Source organism: Stigmatopora nigra, chromosome 10 (genome assembly GCF_051989575.1).
Source record: "Stigmatopora nigra isolate UIUO_SnigA chromosome 10, RoL_Snig_1.1, whole genome shotgun sequence".
NCBI classification, from domain to species: domain Eukaryota; kingdom Metazoa; phylum Chordata; class Actinopteri; order Syngnathiformes; family Syngnathidae; genus Stigmatopora; species Stigmatopora nigra.
The window spans coordinates 4119210-4142475 of record NC_135517.1 but is presented as its reverse complement, the minus strand read 5'-3'; the positions used below and the strand labels follow the sequence as shown (position 1 = coordinate 4142475).

Sequence of the window (23266 nt, the reverse complement as noted above, 5' to 3'; positions counted from 1 at the left end):
ACACCACTTTCTCCCTCCCATGTATGAGCCTGCGTGTATGGATCAGTATACTCCAAAAAGAAAGCCTGATGATTGTATAAATCACTGGTGCTATAAACTCATCACACTGGTGCTGTTTTTGAGGTGCAACTCGCCCTTTGTTTTGCGTACTGTACTGTATTAATAGCATGCTTTGTATCTGTTGCTTTCTTATACTGTACTTTAAAAGAAAAAGCATTCCTCAGTCAAAGCAGTCGCTGACACCAGCCAAAAAAAAAAAGATGACCTCAGCTTTTGGAGCAGCAATCGTGCCAAAAAACGCTTTGAGAAAAAAAAAATGCTGCTGCTTTGTCAAAACTGTCACAATTTAAAGAATAAAAGATGTTGTTTTTAAACAGCTTTCCAATCATGTGACTGGATCCTTTTATTCGGGTTAAACATATGTGTTTATTCTTTTGACAAACAAACTCTACAATGTGTCAGTGTTAGTCATTTAACACAATTTACTAAACTTCAAAATATCCGCTTCATTTTTAGTGGCTTTTGGATATTTTATGTTATTGATTCAATAGGTTAATAAGTACAAATAGCCCATTGACATCCTACAAATTAAACTTTAGATAAAACCACATTAGGGGTTTGACCTGCAAACATTTGGCAAGCCAATACAATTAAAAAATATATATATACATAATACTTTGGAGTCACAACGTGACCTTTTATGGTTAATAAAAAAAATAGATATTAGTTGAATGAGTGGAACGTTTTCTGGCAGTCTTTATCTGTTAGTATGAAAGATAAATAGCTTATAATTGAACACAACCTAACAAGAACCAAGTTGGCCTTTTCAAACCTACATTCATTCCGATCCTTTTTGATTGACACTTTACCAGATATTTGATTAACAATTGTGTATGTATATTTGTATTTAAACGAACAGAAATCTTTAAAATGAGTGCGCATATTTGCCTTGAGTCACCGGTGTGCCATTTTCCCTGACGGTGACCCGGATGGACGTTTCTCATTTCCTCAGTTAGTCGACGACAGAAACGAGGACGGAAGCGAAGGTTGTCGTCGTTTTATCTCCTGTTGTAGCTGTTCCTTCAGGGTCGACACCTGAGCACACAAAGTCAACGTTTGTCCAACATCAGTGACTTCACATTGACTCGATTCAGTGTTACTGTTGGAGTTATTCTGTAATACTATTATATATATGTGTACTTTTAATCATTTTTGTATGAAAGCTTCTTCAATTTGTCTGGAGTGAGCTCAGGATCGTAATATATGACTGAGTCCTGTTTACTGGAAGATAGGACTGACCTTTACCCCAGAATGCAGACCTGGAAGGACGTTTAAGAAGATGTTGATGCAGCGTGATGGCTATTCAACAACCTTCGTGATTACTCGCATAAATTGTGACGCTCTTTTCACTTGAGATGAATAGTTTTATAATTATATTGAAGTGTAATTATTGATGAATCTAACAGTTACCTTCCAAAAACATCAAGAAGGCTTGGTAATTTCTACCTGCTCTTCTAGACCTTTGGCCCTGTGTCGGTGAGTGCGTTCCCTGGACTCCAAAGTCTTCTCCAGATCCCGGAAGCTGGCCCGGAGCCTGTCGGCCTCGTGCGATGTCTCGTCACGCTGTCGGAGCAAACTCTCGCACAGGCTGTGGGATTGTTCCGTGTCGGCCAGCTGCGTCTTCTCAAGAGAAAAGAAGACAAAGGCTGGCGTCAAAAGCACTACGTGGGATGATCGTTAAGATTTTTAGAGTCTTGAAAACAAAAGGAAAGGACGGATGATGACTTCATGCCTAATAAAGGCTCAGGAGATTCATTGGGAAGCATTAAAACTAAATTGTTTCATTTCAATCTGACTGTGGTGAAACACATGTCGGGTTTAACGCTTCTGATCAAGGAACACTATTGTATTTTAAAATATTCATGTATGGAGGTTTAATGAATGAAATGAAATAAAAGTATTGTTCAAGTGTAAAATATGTTTCTCTATGTCAAAAGGTTTACATCATTGAACTCACCATAGGTTGGGATTAGATTAGACTAGATAATTTTATTCATCACATTTTAGGCATAAATACGTAGGTCATAAATAAATAGGTAATAAATCAGTTAATAAATAAATACATTAGTAAATAAATATGTTAATAAATAAATAAATACATTAGAAAATAAATATGTTAATAAATAGATTAGTAAATAAATACGTTAATAAATAGGTAAATAAATAAGTAAATTAAGTTAATACATAAATAAGTGAATGAATAAATTTTAAAAAATGAGTAAATAAATAAGTTAATTAATATATAAATGAGTAAATAAGTAAATACATTAAAATATGTATAAATAAAAAATAGATAGATAAATTTAAAAAATAAATAAATAAGAATATATAAGAATGCCATAAATGAGACATAGGAGTAGAATTATCTACAAGTTAGCCGCCAAAGGATGGATTTGCCATTTTTGGTGTTTATTGTATTTAAATACAGTACAGGTCTACTATATTACTTCTATATTTTGCACACTGTTTGGGGTATTTATTTTCTGAGCTATACTATGGGCATAAGAGGCTAAGATTTAATCCATCTGAATTTTCATTTGCAAATGAAAAAAAAACAGGTGTACCTGTAGCATTAGGATCTGCTGATGGGCTTCCTGCAACTCCTGCTCAGCCGTGTTCAGAGATCGATCCAATCGGTTTCTTTCCGCCGAAAGACGCATGCTCCCTTCTTCGCTTTTTAACTTCTGACGCTCGACCTGAAGAGAGATGTATTCAGTGTCGAGGAGTATCGAATTGGAAGACTAACCGTCGAGGGTCCAGACCTTATCCAGTGTATTCCTCAAAGCATTTTTATCCTTCTCCAGCCTGACGGCTTGCCTCTCGGCATCCTTCTTTTCCGTCTCCAACACGGCCACGGCCCTCTGAAGAGCCCGTAAACGCTCCTCCACTGTGACCCGCTCCGTCTGAGCCGCTTGAGCGCCGCGCTGGGCCTCGGCGAGGCTGGCCGAACGCTGCCGCAGATTCTGCCGCACAATCGACAGCTAGTAAACATTTGAGAACTACAGAGTTGTGGCCAAAATGTGTTAAGGCACAAAAAAAAACACTTCTTTGGCATGTAGTATATGTGTACCGTCATTTCTGCACTATAAAGCGCAATTACAAGACTTCAAAATTCTCAAAAATAGTTATTGAAGGCCATCTTTATTTACCTCTTGGTTTTTTGTGAACTCGGCCTCGAGTTCTTCTCGTTGGAGTTGACTCTGGTGCAACTCACTCTGCAGGCTGTGCATGCGTTCATTAAGGGTGGCCATGTTTCTTCGAGCCTCGCTTAACGACGAGCGGGATTCGTCGATTCGTTCCTAAAGAATAAAATGAAGTTACACCACATTGATAGCCTATTTGCTCCCAATTTAAAAACAAGTGGCGGTCACAAAAAATAAAATGCTCCAAAATCCACAGGAGTTTTCCAAGGATTCTCTATCATTGGCATTTTGTACTTTCTGGCACTCACCTGAAGGTGTTGTTTCTCTTGTTCGGTCATACTCAAAGCTTTCTGCAGAGCAGTGAGGCGACTCTGAGCACTGCTGTGAGCCGCCGCCAATTCCTGAAGGCTCTGATTGAGGGAGGTGTTCTTCTCCCGCAGCACGGCTTCGTTTTCCTCCGCTTTGAGCAAAACCTGACTCAGTCGCTCAATTTCTCTCTGAAGAAGGGAGATTTGGCCTTCACCCTCCGCTACCTACGTTATGCATAAAAAAATGGAGTCTATCATTTCTCTATATATTTCTGCATCAAAAATGCTAAGCTGATCAATTAACAATGACGTTTAATAATTTTATTTTGTCTAAAACTCGAGTTTAACATTGAAAAAAATGACATTTCCAGTTCTTATTGTGATTTCCAAAGAGAAGCTAAGAAGATATTTGAAATCCTCCCTCAAATTTGAAGAAAATTACATTTAATTAATTGAATTTATTACATTTTATTTAGAATTTTACATTTTTATGTATTCATTTAATTTAAATTAATTCAAAAATGACGAGAAATCAAAAAAATGAAGAATCTGACTGTACCTGTTTGAGCAAAACGTCATGACGATCACGGGAGACTTGGCTTTCGGCCTCGCGATCTCCAAGGCTAAGTCGGAGCCTCTGCAGCTCCCCCTCCAGACTCCGTCGTCCCACTTCAACCCGGGTAGCCCGCGCTTCGGACACCTCCAGCGCCTCCCGGAGACGCTTCCTCTCGGCCTCCAGACGCGCTTCTCCAGCCCGTTGCTTATCCAGTTGCTCCTACAGAGGTAAAATATGGCTTTATTTATTCAAAATAACAATTCCCTTATAATTTTCTCTCATTTTTGTGTGTTTTCTCACAACTTTCATACAAAATTGAGACAAACTGACCAATTCTAAAGGGTTTAGTTGGGTGTTATGTGAGTACCATGAAACGAATGAGAGAATTTACATATAAAGTACACTTCTACTAACAAAATTTTCACGTTACGAAAAAAGTTCTGGAACTAATTAATTTTGTATGTAGAGGTACAACTGAGTACCGTGGAACAAATGAGAGATTTTACATATAAAGTACACTTCTACTTACAAAATTTTCAAGTTACGAAAAAAGTTCTGGAACTAATTAATTTTGTAAGTAGAGGTACAACTGAGTACCATGGAACAAATGAGAGATTTTACATATAAAGTACACTTCTACTTACGAAATGTTCAAGTTACGAAAAAAGTTCTGGAACCAATTCAATTTTGTAAGTAAAGTATGACTGTATTCTGTATTTTGGCACTGTTAGAAGACATAAGGAGAGCTGGCATGCAGAGAAAGCCCATCTGTTGTTGTTTGTTTCTACCTGTGTGTGTTTCTTGTCCACGCTGCAGGCCTGTAGCACACGTTCCAGCTCCTTCACCCTGTCGACGAGCGTCCTCCTTTCCCTGTCGCCTCTCCTGACAGCTTCTTCCTGCTGATGAAGCTGAAGTTGTGCCTGTGCCAGACACTCATCCAGGCCTCGTTTCCCTACACAACAAATACATAGACATGCATAAGTGGTAGAAAAAGAAAAGAAGTCCACGTGACAACTTGGCGCACACCTTCTTGGTATTCTTCCAAGTTCTTTTGTAGCTGAATCAAACGACTTTGAGCCAAGTCTCGATTCCCTTTCAGTTCGTCCACTTCTCGTTGAGTGGCCACCAACTGACACACCGCGTCATCCTTTAAAATATTTATTCATGTATTTAATATACATCTTTACTCTTCATTTTAATTTGATCCTAAAACAGAAAGTCGCCACTCATCATTGACTGTTTTCAAAACAGGAACAAGGTCAATCTAATCTACTGCAAATACAAGTGGGTCCAATACAATGTAGAAAGTTAATGTATTTCTTTTACCCGCTCTCTCTGCGCTTCACGGAGTTCCAGGAGAAAGTCCTTCAGACCACTTCGAAGCGTGTCAGGGTCCAGATCGGGATGGGGTAGTGGGACAGGTGTGCCACCCCTCTCGGGAGAAATGGCTCTGGAACCCAGCGTATTGTCGGGGGTGCTCGTGTGAAAATCTGTAAGAAAATTCAGTAAGAATTTCACACAATACGAAAAAATAAAAAAATAAAAAATATATATATGTATGTATGCATGTATATAGTATATGTATCTGTATCTATGTATATATGTGTATGTATGTATATATGTGTATGTATATATATGTATATATGTGTATGTATATATATGTATATATGTGTATGTATATATATGTATATATGTGTATGTATATATATGTATATATGTGTATGTATGTATATATATGTATATATGTGTATGTATGTATATATATGTATATATGTGTATGTATATATATGTATATATGTGTATGTATATATATATATATATATATATATATATATATATATATATATATATATATATATATATATATATATATATATATATATATATATATATATATATATATATATATATATATATATATATATATATATATATATATATATATATATATATATATATATATGTATATATATATATGTATATATATATATATATATATATATATATATATATATATATATATATATATATATATATATATATATATATATATATATATATATATATATATATATATATATATATATATATATATATATATATATATATATATATACACATATACATATACATATATATACATACAGATACACACACATGATGAAAAATTCCGTTTTGACAAGACTGCAATAAAGTTGAGAAAATGTCAATTGAAGTAACCTTTGGGCGGAGAGAGAGAAGAACGTAGCGGAGAGACGCTGTGGTGGCGTGACACGGGACTGGCTGACGTAGAGCTGCCCCCGGGGCTCCTCCCTCTTCCTCCAGCACTAATGCCCAGGGTCCTGGTCAACGCCGACTGGAGGCCACTCAGACGAAACTCCAGGTCTCTCCTAGAAGCCTCGGCCCGCGTGAGCTCGGCCTCGGTGGCGGCCAGGCGGCCCTGGGCCTCGCTCAGTTGGAGGCTGAACACGCCGGCCGAATCTTGAGCCGCCTGAGTGCGCAGCGAGGAGTTTTTGGCTTGCTCCTGTAGCTTCTTCTCATTGCTTCGGGCCTCCTGAAGCTGAGCGCTCAGTTCTCTCTCGCATGTGCGCCAGGCTGACTCGGCCTCGGCCAGACGCTTCTGTAACACCGTCAGCTGGGAGCGCAAAAGGATGCAAAAAGAACATTAAAATCCTTAAATTTTGCCATACTTTGAACATTATTAGACATTTTGATCCTGTATGTCCTCACCTCTTTCTTTATAGAATCTCGAGCACTTTCAACTTCTGTCAACTTGTGCTTGAGAGCAAAAGCCTCCTTCCCCCTCTCCTCCTCTCGTTGCTCCTCCAGCGATAAGCGGGTCTGGAGCTCGGCAACCTCCCGGCCTTTCTGCTCCTTCTCTCCATCCAGGACCTTCAGCTAGAATCCACAAACATTAAAACTTAGGGAAATATTGTCATTATATGTGACTAGTGCAATGGATACAATTGGCCTGTATTTATTTTGAACACTTTTTGTGAGAATTCCCATCATGAAATGTAGTACATTTTTATAATGTATTTACATTTTTTGCAGAAAAGAGGGCAAATATAAATTATTCCATCATATGTTTTAATGTTTCGTTTTTTATTTAAAAAGGAAAGAGTAAATATTGCGTTTTTAAGAATCTGTTTATTGAATAATCTTGTCTATTTGAACTAAAAATAACAAAAAAATACTATTTTGGATTTTAAAAATGTTATTTGAACTAAAAAACAACACAAAAATACTATTTTGGATTTTAAAAAATGCTATTTGAACTAAAAACAACACAAAAATACTATTTTGGATTTTAAAAATGCTATTTGAACTAAAAACAACACAAAAAATACTATTTTGAATTTAAAAAAATGCTATTTGAACTAAAAACAACACAAAAAATACTATTTTGGATTTAAAAAATGCAATTTGATCTGCAACCCGATTTTGTAACCTGATTTTTTTTAAATTAAAGCATTTGTAAGTAGAGGTACCACTGTACTTCAAATCCATAGAATTCACCTGTCTTCGCAGCTCCTGAAGTTCTCTTCGCGCCTCCAGCCTTGACCTTTCGACCTCTCGAAGACAACTCCGCAGCTCCGTCACCTCTTTTTGAGCGCATGAAAAACTCTCCTGCAGCACCAGCAGTCTCTGCTCTTTCTCCTCGCACTGTCGCTTCACACTGATTCTCTCGGTCTCGGCCCCCCGCAACGTTTCCCTCAGCTGGCAGTTGGACTGGCTGAGGGTATCTCTCTCCTTGGAGATGTCACCCAGACTACGACGCAGTTCGGTGCCTTCCCTTCTGTAGTTTTCCGCCTCATCTTGCGCTTGGTTGAGACGGCGCTCCGCCTCGAGCGCGTCTCGTTTCAGCTCGTCTCGACTCTCCTCACTGACGGCCAGAGAAGCTCTGCACTTGTCCAGCTGGAGGGAAAACCGACCAGTTAAAACTCAAAGGGTGGAAGGTAAAATACATTTTGCAGGTGCACAAATCTCCATCTTATCTCCAGGATTTTACCACAAGGCATTTTTTTCATCCTGGTTACATCAGATCATATTCAAAGCTAAATTCTCTAAAACAATGAAGTCAAAGTGGCGGCCCGGGGGCCAAATCTGGCCTGCTGCATCATTTTGTGTGGCCCGGGATAGTAAATGATGAGTGCCGATTTTCTGTTTTAGGATCAAATTAAAATGAAGAGTATAGATGAATATTAAATTTCCTAAATTTCCTCCCTTTGAATCAATAATTGTAATTTTTTAATCCATTTTTTCTGTGTTTTTGGTTCAAAAATCATTTTGTAAAATCTAAAAATATACAAAAAAGCTACAACAAACATTGTTTTAGATCTATATAAAAAACTGAATATTCAGGGCTTTTAATCCAGTTTTTTTAATCCATTCATAAAAAAAAAATCAAAATATTATACCCTTTGCTCTACAACTAGCCGACATTCTAACCTTCTAATCTAATATACCTCTTTGACGGCACTATCCGAACGTAACTGAGAGTCAACGAGACTTCCTCGTAGAGTTTGAAGGTCCCTTTCGTGAGAACTGGACGCATCCTCCAGTTGTGACCGAAGCTCCTGCAGCTCGCCAGTTAAAGCACCAACTTTAGCCTGTATGAAAAAAATTAAAATAAAGTGGATATTTGACATGTCCTGTTCAGCTGCTTAGACATGGATAATGGTAAATGATTGTTTTTAAAGGCTGGAACAGTTTTAATGTGCCACATGGGAGTTTGGCGTCCTCTCATGCGGAGAATAAAGTAGAGTATAAATTTTTTGAGGTACCTGTTCTTGCTCTTTACAAAGAGCCGCTGTTCTAGCTTTGCGTTCGGCCTCGACGGCCAAAGCCGACAACTCGGCTTGTAAACTGGACATTCTGTCACACAATGCCGCTTTCTCAGCCTCTTTCAATGACAGAGCCTGGAAAAATGCAAGTTCAAAAGTGCCTTGACTTGACATTTTGATCCAGATTGCATATCAAAAACATGAGATTCTGCATATTTTTTTTCAATTAGCCTAACCTGCTGTTTCTCAGTTTCGGCTTGTAGTAGACTCTGATCTCGATCGTGCAGAATAGTCCTGAGATCATGTTGTAGCTCTTCCTTTTCTCTCAGTACTTTGTTATGTGCTTCCTCCAACTCTTCTTTCAGTTTTCTTAGAGTGTCGTCATGGGTCGATGTCAAATTCTGCCTCAAAGCCTCCTGAAATACAATATAACCGATTTATGACATTATCAATTCCAAGCAAGTTACTAATGGCCTCACCTTTTCATTGACAAGTTTCTCAACTTCCTCTTTATGCTCACAGGTAGCCTTCCGCAAAGCTTGTTGGGCCTCCAAATGTGACGTATTAAGAAGCTGAGTCAAAGTATGTTTCTCTTTTTCAGCCTGGGCTAGCACACTTTCCGCCTCAGATCGAGCACGCCGTAGCTCAGCTGGAAAGGAAAGTACGGTTAAGTCCAAAACAAAAAAAAGTACAGTTGTACCTTGAAATACGAGCTTAATTCATTCCGGGACTAAGCTCCTATGTCAATGTACTCATAACTGAAATGAACATCTCCCGTAGAAATGAACTAAAATAAAAAAATTGCACGGCAACGCGCTGGTAACATAACAAACAAATTTAAATGAACTTGGATTACGATGCAGACACACTTAAAAATAAATTGAATCTATCAAAATATTGCGAAAATGCAACATTTTTTACTCGTATCTCAAATTGCTCATATGTCAGGGCACTCATATGTCGAAGCACCACTATAGTTAACTTCCCCTTCCATTATTCACCTGATGCTGCGTCCGAGCGCACTCGAAGGTTTTGGTTTTCTGCTTCGAGTTGATCCTTGCGGGATTCCACTTGAGCAAATTGATGCTGTACCTCAAACAGGGTGCTATCCAAAGACTCTCGTTCGGACCTTAAAAAACACAAGTTACAAAGTTAACTATGTGAAATGATAATGAAAATGATAACTTGACGGTTGAAAACACACCTGTAAGCAGACAATTCTTCCGACAAGGCGCTATTTTCTCTCTCAGATGCCGTCAACTGGACCAAAAGAGCTGCTTTGTCTCTGGCCAATTCTGCCCGACTGCGTCCAGCCTCTTCCAAGGCTGCTTCATTCCTTTGCCCCTCTCCTCTGATCAAGCTTAGCTCAGAACCCAAAGAAGTTACCTCAGTGCAGAGCTGAAAAAGACAACCAAACCAATGTGAGAACTTCCTTATCAATACCACAGGTGGCGCGCAATGTTTACCTGCGAAACTTTTTCCTGCAGCTTAAGTCTCTCGGCTCTGAGACTGTGAAGCTCCGCCTCCATCCCGACACGTGTTAGCTCAGTGTCTTGCAGGGACTGGCGAAGAGTGATGCGGTTTGAGTCCAGCTCCATTCGGTCTTGCTCCAATCGGACCAATTCGTCTCTGATGGTCAGTTTCTCTTGCTCGGCTTCACGTTTTTGTGTTTGCAGCAAAGATTTCTCGTCCTCCAACTATTCAAAGAGTTCACCATAATTATTAGGTGTATGATTTTCCAACATGGCGTCCTGCTCGGTTAAGAAATTTGCAATAATCTTTCAATGCTACTTGTAGGTAGTGTATACTGTACATTGTACTGTATTGGCCCGAATATAAGACGGTGTTTTTTTTGCATTGCAATAGATATTTTTAAAGCAGATGGTGAACAATTATTGCAAATTTGTTGTTTTATCACAGTGGATTGGTTCATTTACATATTAAAAACCAGACACCATTTAATTACAAATTTGATTGCATTTTACAATACATATTTAAATGTTCAGATTTTAGATTTTGCATTGTCTGAGGCAAAATACCATGCATTTTCTTTCCAATATATTGTTACAAACATTTGTTTCAGATGTACTGTAGTTATTTTCTGTATAAAATTTGAATTTGGTGTTCAAAAACCATTTTTTCAAAACTTCAGGAGCCTCTTATAATCAGCATCGTCTTATATTCGGGCCAATAAGCTATTATGTTTTTGTATCACCATTCCCTCTCACCCTATAGCACCATTTTCTGGACATCTGCATCTTTTGGAGAGAAAAAAACTGACACAAGAAAATATAGAATCTATAGAAAGAAAGAATCTACCTGAAAGATGTAAGTGTTGAGGTCAATTTTATCTTGGGACAAGGCCTCATTCATGCTACCCATTTTGGCCAAAGAGTCCCTGAGTGCTGCATCCTCAGACTGCAGTTTATTGATAAGTAAAGAAAGTTCTGCATTGCTGCTTTCGGCCTAAAATTTGAAAACAATGACATCAGCATTACAGTCTCTACATGCGACGAAACATCTCATTAATGCAATTTTTACCCGAGTGAGTGCTTCAGAGAGTTGAGATCGCTCCTTCTCCAACAACTGCCTCTCTACTTCCACTTGCTGGTGAGTTTCCTTCACTGAAGAAAGCTCACCACGCTGGGCAGATGCTCGGCTTTCACTTTGGTCCCACTGCTTTTGACTAAAAGTCAACAAGGAAACATGTTATTGAATAAAAACTTTTGGGCAGATGGTCAGCACAAGATACGATACATATAAAAAAGTGCATCCGTTAACAGTACATTTGAAACATGGACAGAAAAAAAGAACTAAAGTATTAACATACTCATCACTCATCATTAAAGTAAAAAGTACAAAGTCAAGTAAAAAGGTATGTATTAAAAAATATTAAAATGTCATTTAAAAAAGATAGAGGGGCTGTAAAACACAAAAAAAACAAATAAGAGTGGACACAGCTACTGCCAGTGGCTTCCGCGTGACGGCACCATCTTGGGGGAAAAAAATAAAAAATATTTGGACGTCGGGGGGCCGGATTAAAAGGCCTAACGGGCTGGATGTGGCCCGCGGGCCGTAGTTTGCCCATACCTGATTTAAGACTACAGCAGTTGGTCATTCTTAACTGCTTCAGCTATATTACAATACAATAAAATGAGTAGGCTAGCATTGTCATGCAAGCCAAAGAGGATCAAAATTAACTAATTAAACGTTGTGGATTAGTGTGTGCATAGGCAACTTTGCCTTTCTATTAGCCTACTTACATCCTATAAACTTCAGCCTTGGCCCGGTCCCTCTCCTGCAAGGCAGTTTCTTTTTCCTCCCTCTGGTGGTCTTTCTCACGTTGCGTGGATGTTAGAACCAGCTCCAGTTTTTTACAGTCCATTTGTAGAGTCTGATTATTGCTTTGCTCCAACTTCACGCTCTTTTCCAAACTCAATTTCTCACTGATGGATTTAAAAAGAAAAAAATGGGTACTGTTACTGTAATGATACTAAAAAATGTAGAGGAAAAAAATATGTTTTTGAACCTCTTAAGAATGTATTCTGAATCATACATTAGAAAAATGGCTTAATTTAGAAGAGGGATGACAAATGTGTGAACCTGGCCAGGGTGTCTCTCTCCTGTTTGAGGCGGTCCTTTTCTCGTTGCAGGGTTTCTTTTTCCCGCTGAGCAGCGTCGCGCTCTCTCAGCAGTGTTTGATGTCGCTGATCTGCTTCTCTTCTGACTGAATCAGCCTCAGATAGCTGCTTTCGGGACTGGAGTATGCTAGTCTGGGCGGACAGTAGGCGGCCTCGAACGTCCTGACGACCAAACAGTGATATTGTGAATAATAATTTATCTGTTCAAGCTATAGGTACCCTAATCGCAAACAATATACATCATTATCATCGCTGTATAAATGACCTTTTTTGCATTTTCCAAAACCCAAAAAATGCAAAATGTATATCAAAATGTCTCTCGTATCTCAAGATATTTGCTCAAAATTTTACTCATATCTCAAGATATTTGCTCAAAATGTTACTTGTATCATAAGATAAATTTGCTCAAAATTACTCATATCTCAAGATAAACATTTGCTCAAAATTTTACTCGTATCTTAAGATAAATTTGCTCAAAATTACACTCATATCTCAAGATATTTGCTCAAAAATTTACTCGAATTTCAAGATATATTTGCCCAAAAATTTACTCGTCTCTCAAGATAAATATTTGCTCAAAATTTTACTCATATCTCAAGATAAATATTTGCTCAAAATTTTACTTGTATCTCAAATTGCTCATATGTTCTGGCACTCGTATGTAAAGGTACCACTGTATATAACATACAGTAAAATCAGTATACTACACTTAATTGGCGGTCCTGTATGCAAAAAATGGTTGCTCAACTACTGGGTTATATTGCCATGTCACCTGCAGCTGGAGCGTCTTGTGCGTGACGGCCGAGCGTAACGCCGACAGGGTTGCCTCCGAGATGACATACGGAGACGTAACCCTCGAGGGGGAGGACGACATGCGTTGAGGAGCACCGGGTGAGGAACCGTGGATAAAGGCCAACAGAGGAGCCGCAGAGTTGTCTTGGTCTGCCTCCGAAGACGAGTCGACGTCGGTCAACACCGTCTATGAGAAACAATTCATGAGCAAGATGAGCTTCCGTTCCAAACAACATGGCCGTATGTGTAGCAGATTCACCTGAGCAATGTCCCGTAGCGTGTCTAGTAGTGTTTCCGTGTGAGTTCTCATCAACTGCATGTCACTGTCGTCATTGCTGCTCTGCTCCTATAGAGACAAAATAACCCATATCACCAATTATATCTAGACAACGACTACAAACTGGTTATAATATACTGTTCATTCATAAACACAATACACACACACCTTCATTATTTGTAATTAATGATAATTATTTTAGAAATGCATCTTTATTTAAACAGATCTAATCCTCAATTGATGCCTGAAATTTGTCTATTTGTTTTATAACCATACAGGCAGCAATGAAGCAATTATTTTAGAATATATTTGGAATAAAATTAATAAATTCTGGGCTAGGGTTTTTTTCTTTGTTAAAATACATCAGACCTCTATTTGAAAGATTATACCGATATACACAGTAGATTTGTAAATGTTTCATTTTTCCCCAGATATAGTAAAGCAGGACTTTGTGTAAAAAGAACAACTATAATCACCTCAAGTCTCCTTGAAAGAAGTACAATTTCTCTCTCTTTTTCCTCGATTTTGCCCTTCAATCTTTCCCCCTCACGCACTGATTCTGACAACCTGTTATTTTTGGGAAACACAAAATATCAAAATATTCATCAACCTATCTAAATCAATAACAGCTAGTTCACAATTCATGACCCCGGAGAGCAAATTCTACCTGAGGTTAAGTTCACTCCTCTCTGCATCTGTCCTGGCCTGAATATTCATCATTTCGGTCACACGTTCCCTCAATTGCTGCTCCATTTGAACCCTGAGAGCCTTCTCGCGGTCCAGGGCTAGCGCAGCGCCACCTTCCTTGGTGTTAAGCGTGGAAGACAGATTGGCGCAGGACACCTGAGCTGAGTGTGAGGCCTGAGCTAGCTCATTACGCATGTTTGACAAATCTCTGTGGGGTGGAGAGAGAAGAAAAAATAGGGTAAAAGTCCTATTTACCCCAATAAATATGATGCGAGGGTAAACACCATGGAATGAATGAGAGAATTTACATATAAAGTACACCTCTACTTACGAAAAAAGTTCTGGAAACAATTCATTTCATGAGTAAAAGTACTACTGTATATCATGATAACAATATACCACAATTTATTCAGTCATCTCTACACCACATGTGTCAAAGTGGCGGCCCGGGGGCCAAATCTGGCCCGCCGCATCATTTTGTGTGGCCCGGGAAAGTAAATCATGAGTGTCGACTTTCTGTTTTAGGATCAAATTAAAATGACGAGTATATATGTATATTAAATTTCCTGATTTTCATCCTTTTAAATCAATAATTGTAATTTTTTCATTTTTTTCGTGATTTTTGTTCAAATAAGGGTGTACTGAAATGGCCATGTACGTACCTTTCGGTGGAAGCCTTAAGTTCACACATGTGCCTCCGAAAACCAACGACTTGGCGCCACAGACTAAGCAGACGACTGTGTTCACTGCTGAAGTAACTATGAAAGGACTGACAGAAGAATAAAACATGTAAAGAAAAAATGTTTTCTTATTCCAAAATAAAAACATCGCACCTCTTCCTCTCTCCTCCAGTCCGTCTCCTTTTGTTCCAGTTCTTCTCTGGCTTTCGTCCAATCAACAGTGAGTCTGCGGATGTCCTGGCTGAGAGCCTCGTTGGCCAATCCGGCTTGTCCTAGCTGTTCCCGCAGCATGGCGTTCACCGCAGACAGACTGCTGCTCCTGAAAATAGAACAAGAAACAACATGTATAGAGAAAATACAAAATACAAAGAAGCCAATAATAGTAAATTTCCATTGAACTCAGCTCACCGTTGTTGTTCTTCTTCCAGACGGATTAAAGCATCCTCCAAGTTGCTACTCGCTTCGTCTGAACAACGACCATTTGATGTATCACTGGATTCCTAATTGGAAAAAAAACAGGGTTTTGTGGCTCCAGTTTTTTTTCCTAGGTCTACAATGTCTTATGTGTCTTCTTAGCTAAATTCTTGAGATAGATTGTGCTACTGACCAAACTTGCCAATCATTGCATGAGACTTCATCAAAAACTGTGAATTTTATAGATGAATATGTATATATATTTTATGATGTTTGATATGATGAGAGAATGCAATGCCAGCACCGATTCTACAGTATTAAACCAGCCTTTTGAGGACTTCACAGTATTAAACCAGCCTTTTGAGGACGATGAAGACTCTGTCTGATGCTTAATGCCATAATAGAAGTATATAATTTCAAATTCAAAGTATTGAAGAGTATTTTACAGCAGCATCCACCTATAAGAGTTAAATAATAGCACATAGAGGGTTTAAAAAGACCAAATAATATTAAATAGAGACCATAAAAACACTACTTCATGATTATTCACCTAATTCCGTGAGGTCTTGGAACCTATTAACCGTGAAAGACGAGGTATTACTGTATTTACTCATTTGTCAATTTCTGCAATGAATTATGGATTTTTGTTTGGCTAAAACAGAATATCTACTTACACTCAGTCTTGGCTTCTCAAACTCTGACGACTTCTGCTGCAACATTTGCTCCAGATCACCACATCTTTTTTTGTACTGAAGCACCTACAATCCCAGTTCATGAATCAGCGACAACTTCAAAACTACATCGGAGAAGACCGTGGAGGTGAATACAAGATACCTTTGCTTGCAACTTCTGCACGAGCTGCGCCTGCCTTTGCTGCCCTTCTTGATATGCAGTAAGCTTTCTCTTATAAGACGCCTGTTCTTCATCTAGTCGCCTACGCAAATCCACATTCTGCTGAGCCAGGGTGCGAGACTCTGGGGAGTCCCGGTCGCCGTCCCCTGTATCAAAACGTAATGTCTGCTCCAGCTGTATGCAGTGGGGAAAAAAATAAGAAATACAGTTATGACTTACAGCATGGGTGTCAAAGTAGCGGCCCGGGGGCCAAATCTGGCCCGCTGCATCATTTTGTGTGGCCCGTGTAAGTAAATCATGAGTGCCAAATTTCTGTTTTAGGATCAAATTAAAATGAAGAGTATAGATGTATATTAAATTTCCTGATTCTCCCTCTTTTAAATCAATAATTATATTTTTTAATAATTTTTTTCTGTGTTTTTAGTTCAGAAATCATTTTGTAAAATCTAAAAACATAAAAAGAATAAACATTGTTTTAGATCTATAAAAACTGAATATTCAGTACTTTTAATCCAGTTCTTTTAATCCATTTATTAAAAAAAAATCTAAATATTATATTTAAAATGGTCCAGCCTGCAAACCACTCCTGAAATACAATCATAATGATAATAGAAGTGTACCTAATATTATAGCCCATATACATGCATGTATTTTAATAGCATTTTTCGGAATGTGCCTTTTGTGATGTTTATCTCAAAATGTGACCTTCCCCCTGAGACCCTCATCGCAAGGACTTGAATCCCCTGTTTACAATCCCCCCTAGCAACAGGTGCCATGGCAACAGTGCACTTCAGTTCATTCCAGGACCCATCACCTGGGTAACCAGTAAATCTCAGACAAAGAATGCTCCAAAAATAGTGAACAATGATCCCTAGGAGAATGTTATTCTCACATTATGAGCCTCGCAAAGACAATCTTTGAGTACCTTACCCTCTCGCTGATAGCGCCGTACTTGATTGCCAGTTCATCGCGATCTGCTCTGCTATGAGCCAAAAGGTCCTCTAGCTTTGCCAGTTCTCCCTGAAGGACTCGGTTCTCCTCTTGGATGGACATGACTGAGGACATGGCCTCTATAGCTAAAACAGACAAGAGATAATAGTAAGAAAAATCAAAGAAATGCGTATAACTAGAGCCCACTCACAGTTTTCGTCAAGGTTCTTGGTGACGATTTCACGAACTCTTGCCGGTAGACATGTTGGGGGGGCGTCCGGCGAGGGTCCTCGGACTGTTAGTCTCTTCTCCTCGGATAAAACACTCTCCTCCAGCCTCTGAAGAGCAAATAAAAACATTCAAGACGTGAAACTGAGCTAGAGAGCCAATCAGGGGAGAAAGATTGTGCAATGCAGCTCAGGGCAACGCAATGACAACACAAAAGTGATGATGGCAGTGGAATTTACTCTTGCAATTAAACAGAAAATATGCAATCATACACATCTCTATCAGGTTTGTATAGGAGAAGTCCAAGTGGTGCTTACCTGTATGACAGACTCCAGTTTATTAGAGTCGTTGGACTTGTTTTCTGCCACACTGGTGGTGGCAGACATGTTCAAAGAATATCCCAAAATGAAAATCCAATTTTAAAAAATGAACTATTTGAAGGCAAGGGTCAAATAAAGAGGCAATGGTGTCAGAGGCAAACATAAAGTGTGCGTCCTCCTTGCCTCTTCCACGCAGATTGAGGGCAGCAGGATTAGCAGGTTTAAAGACACACACACAGCCCACAAGGTCCACCCCCCCAACCCACTTCCCATTGACGCCCACAAGCCCAAAGACCCACGATACAAAAGATTAAAATGTAATAAATAACTTCATGTTCAGAGTTAGCAGACGGTCATTAAGTGAAAAAAAGATTTATTAAAGTATCAGGCTGTTTCGTAAAAGTTATGCTGTTGTTTTTGCTACTACAATTGTTATTTTTCAATTCTTAAACATTAATTACAAATTATAATATTTTTATAGCAGTAGGTTAGTTGATTTCAAATATTTTCCTGTTCTGATTATTATTGACGGTTTGAGTTAGACAATCATTTTGGGTTCTTTATAGTCTTCATGTATTTTTGCAACAAGTTTCTGTCCAAGGAATTTAAGTGAAGAAAGAAGCATTACTTGTGAAAATCTTCCTGCGTTAGGATCGTCATAGTAACCCAACAAAAGGGATTGTGTCAATACCAGACCCCCATCACACCCCGCCGGCCGGCCCTGTCTAGTCTTAACACTTGCATTTGACTTTCCATGCTGATGAAGATCATTTTAATTTCAAAAGAGACCACACCCTCATTTTGAACCAATAAAAACAACCATGACATGTTTAATCATCAGTGTTTGCTCTCCTGTTAAAGCCTGTTGATCTTTTATGACATAGTCTTAACATCTTAAACTAGGGGTGGCAAAGTCTGGTCCAAGAGAGTTCCTATCTGGTCTGTTTTCCATATTTATCTCTACCAACACACCTGAATCAAATAATTAATAGGGTGACGAACATGTGGCTCTCGAGCCACATGCGGCTCCCGGTCAAAATGAATGTGGCTCTATGTTACTCATCATATTTTGTACACATACTGTGTGGCTCCTTGCCTTGTTTCATGTTTCTCTTATTTTTATTTAAACTTAAAACACATAAATTCATCAGGGCCCATGAAAAACAAATCATTAATTAGATTTTTAAAAATTATTTGGCAGATTTGATTATTTTTATGATGCTTCTGGAGTGAAGAGTGTCTTTTTGACTCTCACAGTTTAAAAATGTGGCTCTTTGTGTCTAACTTCTTCGCCACTCCTGACACAGCACAAAAGACAACAAAACTATGGGTTGAACTTGCATCCATCTTTAAGATCCACAATGAGAAATACTACGATTTTTTTTAAAAAACTGCAGTGATATCTTGTTGAATAATTAAAGCTAAAACCAGATCTCTCTGGAACTTTTTCTCCGTGCATGTTAGCAATGGAAAAAGATTGCTTTCTCCGCATCAGATTGATTGACAGCTAACAAAAGCAACACGCACGATTTGCGCTTGGTAATGCGCATGTGCAAACCACAGACATTACGGTTCCTCACCTTTTGGCGTGGCTTCAAACGTGGTGGTCCCTCCGAGAAGACCCCAAACATGCAGTGGTCGACTGTAACATCCGCGCTTGAAAACGCATTAGAGGAGCTCGCTAACTGTGCCGAATGGTCGGTCTGCTTCCGAAATCACCCCCACGCTTCTTCTTTTTCCGGGGAGGGACTTCCACGCAAAAACGAGTCGTGAATCGTGAAGTAAATCAAGAGTGCTGGCTTTCTGTTTTAGGATCAAATTTAAATGAAAATTATAGATGAAAAGGGGATTTTTTTCAGTTTTTCAACGCTTTTTTAAAATCCAAAGTAGTATTTTTTGTGTTGCTTTGAGTTCAAATAGCATTTTTAAATCAGTTTTAGATCTATAACAAACTGAATATTCAGTTTTTTTATCGAGTCTCTTTAATCTGATTTAAAAAATCTAAATATCATACCTAAAATGTTTCCTTTTTCCCTTGATTTTCTACTGTAAATATACAGATGTTTAATTATTTTTTCTTTTTTATTAAAAGATGATTAATACATGATCAATTTAATGTTTTCTCGTTAAAAATTAGTACACCGGCCTCTGATTGGGAGATGTGGGTTCAAATCCAGGTCGGTTCATCTGTATGGAGTTTGTATGTTTTCCCATGGCTTGCGTGGGTTTTTTATGGGTACTCCAGTTTCCTCTCAAATTCCAAAGAGATGCATGATAGGCTGATTTGATCCAGCACCCTTGCAAATCTTGTGAGGATAAGCAAAACGGGAAACTAAATTAGCAATTAGTCTCTGGTATTTAATTTCAATGAGAAATATAGGACAAAATGAAATATACTGTTTATTTACAAAGAGGTTTACATTTTGTACAATTGTTTTTCGAAGAGGCACTTCATCAAATACAGAGTGCAACTTTGGAATAAGTTTAAGGAGATTTCTTGTTTTTTTTTTTTTTTATAAAGGCACATTAAAAGGACAAAAGCATGCAGGAAAACAAAAACAAACCTGGAATAATATTTAAAAGCTATTTAGATGAACATTTAAGAGCTATTTGTAAAACTCTTCATCAAAATAGCCAAAAAAAATGAGCTCAGTTTTGCAGGTCCTGTTTAAAACTATATCAGTAAAGGAAAAAAAAAAATCAGTTTAACTTTCATGATCTAACAAAACAAAAAATGTGGCATCATGAGTATAACTCAAGACCTCTAATTCCATTTTGCACATTTCTATGGAATTTGTGCCAAAAACTAAAGCAATGATTGTTTTGAGGCAATAACAGCAAACCAAATTCATACTAATACAGTAGAATTTTTGGTTACCCAAATGATAACCACAAAGGGATCTTCCTAAATAGGAAAGTGAAAACAAAGGAGATGGTTTCAAAATAATAATAATAATAATCTTTAGGTAGCCATGTTTGCCTAAAGCCAGTTGGTAAACAACCATCAATCACAGAGTGGTTCCACTGAGTGAATTGGACCAGTTTGCAATTTTTTTTTTTCCATCCCCACACAAACATCCCTTTCCATGGAATGTAGTATACACCGAAATGTGTCAGTGTTTGTCTATTCTCAGCTGAATTGCACCCATCCTGATTTGGCAGCATCCTTACTAGAACTGTGGAGGAGATACACACACACACACACACACAAGTGAAATGCTGGTCAAAAATGATTAAAAAATACTCACATTTTCATGTATTTTGACTTTTAAATTCTGAGTATGGCTCTCAAGGAATAATGTTTGAAAATATGAATTGTTTATGGCTCTCTTCATCAAAAAGGTTCCCGACCCATGGGTTAAGTAATCAGTACAACTCTCAAATATATACATACTTTGAAGTCGCTGATGTAAAATCCCCCCATACATCCGAGCTGGGCTGTGTTTCAGGAACAGGTGATCCATAGTCAAAAAAAGTTGCTGAAATGAGGACAGATAAAAAATTACAACGAATAATAAATGCCAAAATCCCAAAAACAAAGATTTTTTACAAAATGGCCCTAAAAGGCCTTCAAACTTGTGGACAGAAAGAGAATTACACACCACTGTCGGCTTGCTGGCTGCCAGGTGGTGGGATGACTCCTCCCGCTTTGACCCCAGGTGGAGGTGGGAGCAGACCTCCAGCCATGGGGCGTGGCTTAGTGCTAGAAGCATCCTTTTTCTTAATGTTCTGTCACAAAGATGCAGTAGTATTCAGCAAACAGTTGCTATGTATATAATATCTACATTTTATTTCATTATTCATTAATTAAACATAAATACCCCTATGCTGATCTTGATGGTCTGCCCTTCCTTGAAGCCCAAGTCGAGCTTAGGTGCAGCACTTTGGGTTGCTTCCATTTTGGCCAGTTCACCTTCTTGTTTTACCCACCTTTAGAAAAAAGAACGTATGTGTATAATAACTAAAATGCCGACAAATAGGAACCATATTTTCTCACATCAATCACAAAAATGATAAAAAGTGAACAATCTCATCTTACTTGAAATGGTCTTGTAATGCAACATTGAAGTCAAACGAGTCTCCTCGATCAGCAAAACCCAAACCAATAAAAGCGTGGCGACCTAAAATGAAAACATGAAAACTTTTGTGCAAGTACAGTATTTGTATTTTTCATTTTTTAAGTAACATGCTGTCATATTTCATAGCAAATGACTTTAGAATGTACAATATGAAGAGCGAGGTAGTCATTGCTGAGTTTTGGTGGTCAATATAATATTAATTTTGTTCAATTCACTACAATAAAAAAGGAATTTGTTTCATATGTCAGTATATATTCCAAATAAAAATGTCTTACCATTTCCATCCTCTATCCGGATTACAAAGTATCTGCTGGAATCTGTGACTGCTTCAACTACACAACCTGGATACTGTTCAACTGGAGCTTGTGCAAAAAGCTCTCCTAAAATGAGAAATTGATATCGACATTGACATCTTAGAAAGTGACATGCCCATACATGCATCTCATTTTTATTTACCTGTGTTTTTGTCCTCTAACTTGATGTAAGCCATTTTTCCTTTTGCTGTTATTTTCAATCGACCAGTCCATGCAGGTTCATCCAGCTTCCAGTCGGCAGCGCTATATAAATCAAAATAAACACAAATACCTTCTCTTGTATAACCCAAACAACAGTACTACCTTGACATACGAGCATTGCCACAAATAAGTATTAGTTACTTTGTGAGTAGACGGTTAATAACAACAAAAGATGTTTTTCATTGTAATATCCTGTTTTTGTGTTTTTTCAGGGGGTGGATTCCGATTAATTTGTATTCAGTTATTTTCTAAAGGGAAAATTGATTTGAGATACGAGTAAAATGAAATGAGCTTGGAACGCATTAAGATCATAGGGTCACAAAAAATGAACTCAAATGTTTTCCTAAAGTCAGAACTAAACCATTCATCCTAAACTTAAGAATTGGGATGTATTCGAATTGTTTGTTTATCTAGTTTGATGTTTAATTCTGTAGTTAGTCACATTGCAATTCACACGAATAAGATTTTTGACATACGGAAGCTTGGTCTTAGCTTTCCATATGTCAGCAGAATTGAGTAGGTTTGAATCTTAACCACTAGGATCCAAAATTTAAATATTTTTATATGTAAAGTGGTCTGAATCACAAGTTAGAAAACAAACAGGAAACTGTCTCTAATTAAAACAAAAAATAAATTTCACAGAAGTGATAGTGTCAGACTGAAGTGGGTGTCCGATAATGAGTGTTGTAGCAACGTAAAGCTAGCTTTTTGACAGTTCCAGTTGTCTCGTGAAGTAAACATTTTTCTTACCGATATCCACGGTTCGACGCACGGGGTGGAATTCGGTAAACGTGGACTTCTGGCTTTACACAAAGCATCGATTCATAACTGTTGTCTTCTGCCATTTCGTCAAGCGTCACTTAATGCAACTCAAACTTCCAACTATCACAATACACTTTAGTCCGCTAAAGTGGAAGCGGGGTAGTTTGAAAGAAGCTCCGGACAGTTCTACAGCGCCACTACTGTTCAGGAGTATTACTGCATGTGCTTGCAATCA

At 38.1% G+C, this 23266-nt stretch overlaps 2 protein-coding genes across 2 annotated transcripts; both read right to left on the bottom strand.

Annotated features, from left to right (window-relative positions):
* Nucleotides 1-363: 363 nt before the first annotated feature.
* On the bottom strand, nt 364-17853 carry crocc (ciliary rootlet coiled-coil, rootletin). The gene is made up of 36 exons (XM_077726698.1): nt 17673-17853; nt 17339-17465; nt 17128-17273; nt 16180-16371; nt 16020-16103; nt 15340-15431; nt 15085-15250; nt 14914-15020; nt 14232-14459; nt 14041-14131; nt 13547-13633; nt 13268-13474; nt 12458-12657; nt 12118-12300; nt 11396-11540; nt 11174-11320; nt 10321-10551; nt 10059-10252; nt 9856-9983; nt 9334-9503; nt 9091-9270; nt 8855-8989; nt 8537-8680; nt 7587-7985; nt 6798-6965; nt 6288-6702; nt 5394-5557; nt 5094-5214; nt 4856-5019; nt 4071-4286; nt 3512-3736; nt 3210-3359; nt 2823-3023; nt 2625-2756; nt 1507-1680; nt 364-1095 (listed from the first exon to the last, which is right to left on the bottom strand). Exons 1-36 carry the CDS (start codon nt 17739-17741, stop codon nt 1009-1011), a joined length of 6069 nt encoding a protein of 2022 aa, XP_077582824.1. The 5' UTR covers nt 17742-17853; the 3' UTR covers nt 364-1008.
* A 2209-nt stretch (nt 17854-20062) lies between these two features.
* necap2 (NECAP endocytosis associated 2) lies at nt 20063-23226 on the bottom strand. The gene is made up of 8 exons (XM_077726744.1): nt 23020-23226; nt 22211-22311; nt 22030-22134; nt 21715-21796; nt 21497-21605; nt 21278-21404; nt 21070-21154; nt 20063-20851 (listed from the first exon to the last, which is right to left on the bottom strand). Exons 1-8 carry the CDS (start codon nt 23112-23114, stop codon nt 20806-20808), a joined length of 750 nt encoding a protein of 249 aa, XP_077582870.1. The 5' UTR covers nt 23115-23226; the 3' UTR covers nt 20063-20805.
* Nucleotides 23227-23266: the final 40 nt, after the last annotated feature.

Excerpts from the sequence above, each read along its gene's own strand:
- crocc (XM_077726698.1), bottom strand. The coding sequence starts at position 17,741 with ATGTCTGCCACCACCAGTGTGGCAGAAAACAAGTCCAACGACTCTAAT. Across the intron at positions 8,681-8,854 it reads TTTGTAAAGAGCAAGAACAG|GCTAAAGTTGGTGCTTTAAC; the intron begins GTACCTCAAAAA and ends TTTTTCATACAG. Across the intron at positions 5,020-5,093 it reads CTTGGAAGAATACCAAGAAG|GGAAACGAGGCCTGGATGAG; the intron begins GTGTGCGCCAAG and ends TTTGTTGTGTAG.
- necap2 (XM_077726744.1), bottom strand. The coding sequence starts at position 23,114 with ATGGCAGAAGACAACAGTTATGAATCGATGCTTTGTGTAAAGCCAGAA. Across the intron at positions 22,135-22,210 it reads GTTAGAGGACAAAAACACAG|GAGAGCTTTTTGCACAAGCT; the intron begins GTAAATAAAAAT and ends TTCTCATTTTAG. Across the intron at positions 21,155-21,277 it reads CAGCCAGCAAGCCGACAGTG|CAACTTTTTTTGACTATGGA; the intron begins GTGTGTAATTCT and ends TCCTCATTTCAG.